Source organism: Propithecus coquereli, unplaced genomic scaffold, assembly GCF_000956105.1.
Source record: "Propithecus coquereli isolate 6110/MARCELLA unplaced genomic scaffold, Pcoq_1.0 Scaffold148, whole genome shotgun sequence".
In the NCBI taxonomy this organism is placed as follows: domain Eukaryota; kingdom Metazoa; phylum Chordata; class Mammalia; order Primates; family Indriidae; genus Propithecus; species Propithecus coquereli.
In genome coordinates this window covers 301,198-306,494 of record NW_012139191.1, presented here as the reverse complement: position 1 = coordinate 306,494, position 5,297 = coordinate 301,198, and the positions used below count along the sequence as shown (strand labels likewise).

Genomic DNA, 5,297 nt, shown 5'->3' with positions numbered 1-5,297 from the left:
GCCATCCCATCCCTCCCCAGCCCACCTCCCCGCTCAGCTGACCTGGAAGATGAGGAGGTAGAGGGACTGGTGGAGAAGGGAGTATACAGAGTCAGAGGGGATAAGCAGACATCAGGTTGGGGGTGCTCAGTTTGTATTTCATTTTTCGTTTTGCAATGACAAGTCTTATACTATCAAAAGTTCTTACCGGGGCGTTGTCTTGCTCCAGGCTTGCAATGTGTTCAGAGTGACCCTTCGGGATGGGTGGGCTTTTGTGTTTTGACTACTGGGCTGCAGGTTCTTCTCCTCTGAAGGTGCTGGCAAGGAGCTTTTGACACCAGGAGTAATTGAGGGAGTGTCCTTGATCACCGTTGGGGCTGGAGACTGTTTGGCCTGAGGGGGCGTCGTACACGGGCTGCTGGGGTCTTGGATTCTGCTGGTGGGGGTTCCCTCTACAGGTCTAGATCCTGGTGAAGACCCTTGGTGCGTCTGACTCTTAGTTTTCTTTGCTGTATCAGGAGTTCTCATGCTCAAAACTGGCTTCTCTTTCAAAGGAATTCCAAGTTCATCCTTCTCGAATGTTACAAATGAACAATAACCATCCGTGGAAGAAATGGCCAGGAAGGCCCCATCGCTGGACCTTTGTTCCCAAAACAGGGAGAAAAGTTACAGACCTTAACCAAAGTCTACGGACCACACCTAACACTCCCATTACTAGTTACAAAATGGAAGTTCAAGCAAAATCACAAGCTTGACTAGAAAAGAAAGGGTTTGTATGAGCTCCTTACTCATGCAGTTTCCTTTCCCAATCCTACCTCAATTTTCTAAGTCATCACAACCTGTCTGTACTACTATCAACTTTTCATTTGAATAAAGGCAAGATGACCTTTTTCTCCCCTAAGATAAAAAGAAAATTAAAAGAAAAAAAAAGAGTTATAAGGAACAACAAATAGATGGTAGGTGGCGAAGCCTTGGCTGGAGCTCACGCTGGGCTGAACAGGCAGTAGAGGCTCAACCAGGGGACCACAGGTAGCCAAAGGGCAGAGTGCTGAGTGACACCCTCAGGACAGGCATGGCTCTGGGGCACCTTCCCTGCTCTGGGAAGCAAGGGACTTGCAGGGGGACAGCCTCTTCCTCGACGGCCTGACAAGTCCCCAAATATGACCAGGGAGTCTACATGGCTGCCCTCTCCACTTATCAGAGTTTGATAATCCTGTATGGCAACCTGAATGGCATCAAAACCCACTGGTGCCAAAGTAGGAAGCGAGTATTGTGGCAAACTGGAAATGGCTTTCCTTTTAATGTTGACTTCTTTTAAAAAACAATTGGTGAATAGGGCTAAATAAGTCCTCTTCGGTAATGAAATGCTCCCTAAGCCCAGGGCCTAGGCCAGGGTAACGCACCGTCTCCTTCGCTCACTACTCACCAGGAGACATCACTCAGGGTGTGGTAATGTATGTTAGACACATAGCCAAAAGGGAAGGGCTGCTGGGTGTCGTAAAAGAGCACGGAGTCCTCTGACGCCACAGCGAACACCAGGCGGTAGGGCAGATGCATCAGCTCTACACCTGGCTCCTGTGACGATTTGTCTGCGGCAGGGAAGAGGGACAGAGTAAAACAAAAGCAAAGTTCCCGAAGGAAACTAGTAACTAATTTTCCCAAAAAAGGCCTCTCCTGGGGGACATAATGACATAATTTTACGAAAAACTAGTTTATTATATGCTTTACAAAAGAATTCAGCTCCTTCCATTATTTTACATATGAATATATAAATACAAGAGAACTATGCACAAATCAGTGAGGACAGTGTGCCACAAACCAAGAATCATGGACACTGAGGTCCAAAAGGGAAGAGAACACAAAGAAGGCGTGTGAGTGGGGTAAGTCAATCTGAGGGGTCACTCTCTGATAAGGAAAAATAACCGTTACTTAAAAGCATTTTATCAAGGATGTTTATGTATTCACATATTGGATCAAAAGTTAAAAACAGCCTCCACTTCTGGCCATGGAGTAACAGAGACCGGATTTACCCTCCCACCTGGAAGAAAACTAAAACACTGGCAAAATATATGAAACAACAGTTTTAAGATACTGGCCATTAGGCGATGAAGGACAGTAATCCCCGAGAGATGGGAAGCAAATGAGCTAAGTTCTACCATTGCCTCAAATTACTGCCTGGAGTTTCCAGGCCCAGTTAAGGTAGAGGGAGCCCAGCAGAGCCCAGAAGACTCCCCGGGTTGAGAAGATGTTGCTGAGAGTCTGGGAAGGCCAAGGCAGCTGGAGTTCCCTGGGCAGAGGACCAGAGACAAGAGCTGTAGAGATCTTCAGGGTCTCTCTTGGGTCATGAGCTGAGTACTGACCAGTGCTCACGTGTTAGGCTGGAGCAAGAACTATTAGAAAGAACAATCTCTGAAGCTCACACGGGCCAGAAACAGTGCGTGCTCCCCCAGCCACAGTGGAAAACCTCATGTTTCACAGGGCATTGATTACTCAGAAGGCTTTGCCTCAGGAGTAGGGAAACTAACCCTGGAGTAAATGCTGCCTAACAAAGTTTAAAAGCAAGACCCAAAAGAATCAAATGTTTCTCAGTAACTTATTTGCATCCCAGAATAAACTTCAAGAATATTTATAAGAACAAAACTATATCCAGTTTCCACTAAGGTAAAATTCACAATGTCTGGTATCTAATAAAAAATTACCAGGCATGCAAAGAAGCAGGAAAATATATCCCCAAATGAAGAGAAAAAAAATCAATCAAAACCAGCCTTTTGTACACAGGACATTAAAAGAGTTATTATAACTGCATTCTACATGTTCAAGAGGAGGAATGATGGAGCATGTTAAGCGGAGACACGGAATATATAAGAAAGGCCCAAATTGAACTTTTAGAGATGAAAACTACAATGTCACAGATGAAAAATACACTGGATGGGACCAACAGCAGATCACACAGAAGAAAAGGTTAGTAAACTTAAAACACAGCTATAGAAACTTCTAAAATAAAACACTGAAAGAAAAAAACCACTGAAAAAAGTAAACAGAGTATCAATAAGCCATGGGATAACTCCAAACAGCCTAATACATGTGTAACTGGAGTATCTGAATAAGAGCGAGATGACAGAGAAAGTGTTTGAAAGAATGGCTGAAACTTGCCAAATTTGCTAAAAACTATAAACCCACATATCTATGAAGTTCAACGAACCCCACGCACAAGAAATATGAAGAAAATCACACCAAGGTAAATTATAACCAGACTGCTTAAAGCCACTGATAAAGAGAAAAATCTTAAAAGCAGCTGGGGGTGGGGGAGTTAAAAACAAAAATCCAATTCACACACAATTTTACTGCATAGAAACTTGACACTGGATGACATTCAACCAGTGGAAAAACAAAACAAGTGCTAATATTCTTTTAAAGTTACTTTAAGCAAGAAAGTGTATTCTGAACAATGAAATAAAAAACAGGCACATATTTTGATAATATCTGTCTTTGCTCTGGCCTTTAAGAGTAACTAAACTGAATGAAACCCACATACCCGCCTGTCCCCACAAGTCAGAATCCAAATCTCCACCTCACTCTGGCGACGTGCCTCAGGGACAAAACCTAACATAAGCCCTGGTTCTGAGGGTACCTGCTTCCACCACCGGCCTCAATTCAAAGTAGACTGGGCAGCAGCGGACAGCAAGCGTTGCTTTTCCAGGACACGGAAGGTGAGCGATAGGCCTGACAGAGGAATCACAGTTTTAGAAAAAGGCACTGGTACTCAGCAAAAGCAAGAAAGTAAGGGTACGCGTTTCAAATATTCCCTCAATTGCATACCTTTTAAGATTTTTCCTGGAAAAAACGTAAGTTGTATTCATTACATTTTCACCAGATTCCACACATCCAGCTGGGTGGGGAGCAGGGAAGGGGAGGGAGAGGAAAGAAAGTCAATGTTTTATTAAACTCATCACCAACAAAAACTCAACAGCCTTCAATTCTGGTTTGTAAAATATTTTCCCCTAAAGATGTATTCTCTGGACTTCATTGTCACTGACAAAAGAAACAAAAAATCAGTCACTATGTGGTCTCACTCAAGTTCTACCCACCTGTCATCCCCACCTGAGCAGCCCCCAGGAAGCCAGTTTGGATTGTGGATAGGAGGAACCTTAGAGCAGGAGGCCCCTGCTATAGGACACCTCTGTCCCTCCAGTTAAAGCACTGGAATTAGACCTAGCTGCCCAGGATCCACTAGGATCCCTGTATCCCTGTTCCCCGAGTTCTGACCTGGTTGCCACCCAATGGCTGAGACTGCCTGATCCAGCCATGGGGCTGCCAGGAGACCGAGGACTCTGCTGAAATCTCCAGCCTCCTGTAGAACCTGGCTTTGCTCTGGGAACAGTCCACATTTGAGAACTTTTTTACACTTACTCCAGGACGTAGTTAAAACCATGTTAGATCGTCACAGAGTGGCCACGATGCAAAGCTGCTCTTGGGAACACCTCTCTGTTTTATGTTCATATTTCTTGATACATATACACACATATAATTTTACACGTGACCATTTCATATTTACTGGGGAGAACAGTCGACAGCATTAGTAGTCTTTTTTTTTACTATTACACTTCTGCCTAGCTCCCCATCTCACCCGATCCTTCTATCCCCAAGTAGTCCATTTTATTAATAACAAACCATTATGTCATTTCTATACTTCCTCCATGTTCACAGAATCATTATTACCAGTCACTACGCAATCATATATACCCATAGGATAGTTTTTAAATTTAGTCGTTGCTTTACAAAATAGGGTGTTTATATTTTTCCTTATTTTGTCTCAGTCAACTACTCATAAAAGTTAATTTGCATAGCACAAATGCATTCTTTTTTAGTAGATACGTAATATTTACTGGTCTGAAAATATTGCACCATAATGCATTCACCTAAACTCTGTCAATGAATATGCTTTGTTTTTTTTACCACTACAAACAATGCTTGCAATAAACATCCTTGAACATATACTCTTACATCTATGCTCCCATTTCATAAGGAACTGGGTCTCGGCCATGGGATGGGTGGACTGGAGGTACATGAGTCACCAGACTGCTTTCCACATGGCTGTGACAATTCACATTCCCACCAGTAGTACCCACATTCTGCAAGCCCATCAGCAATGGATATTGTTTTTTCCAGTCTGAAGGGAATAAAGAGATATCCTCTGTGGCCTCGTTGCGCCACTTTAATTTGTATTTCTCTATTAGTGAACCTTTTCCTGTATCTGTTGAACATTCAGATTTGCTCTTCTACAAACTGCCTTCACTCATTTTTTTCTTCTTACTTTT

General features: G+C 43.3%; 1 protein-coding gene across 1 annotated transcript in view; it reads right to left on the bottom strand.

Moving 5' to 3' along the window:
* Positions 1-5,297, bottom strand: part of CHAF1B (chromatin assembly factor 1, subunit B (p60)) — a 23,524-nt gene that overhangs the window by 6,248 nt on the left and 11,979 nt on the right. The window contains exons 9-12 of the mRNA XM_012640107.1: positions 3,799-3,868; positions 3,611-3,702; positions 1,406-1,547; positions 188-619 (exon numbers count right to left, since the gene is read on the bottom strand). Coding sequence (XP_012495561.1) covers positions 188-619; positions 1,406-1,547; positions 3,611-3,702; positions 3,799-3,868 — 736 coding nt within the window. The remainder of the gene's footprint in view (positions 1-187; positions 620-1,405; positions 1,548-3,610; positions 3,703-3,798; positions 3,869-5,297) is intronic.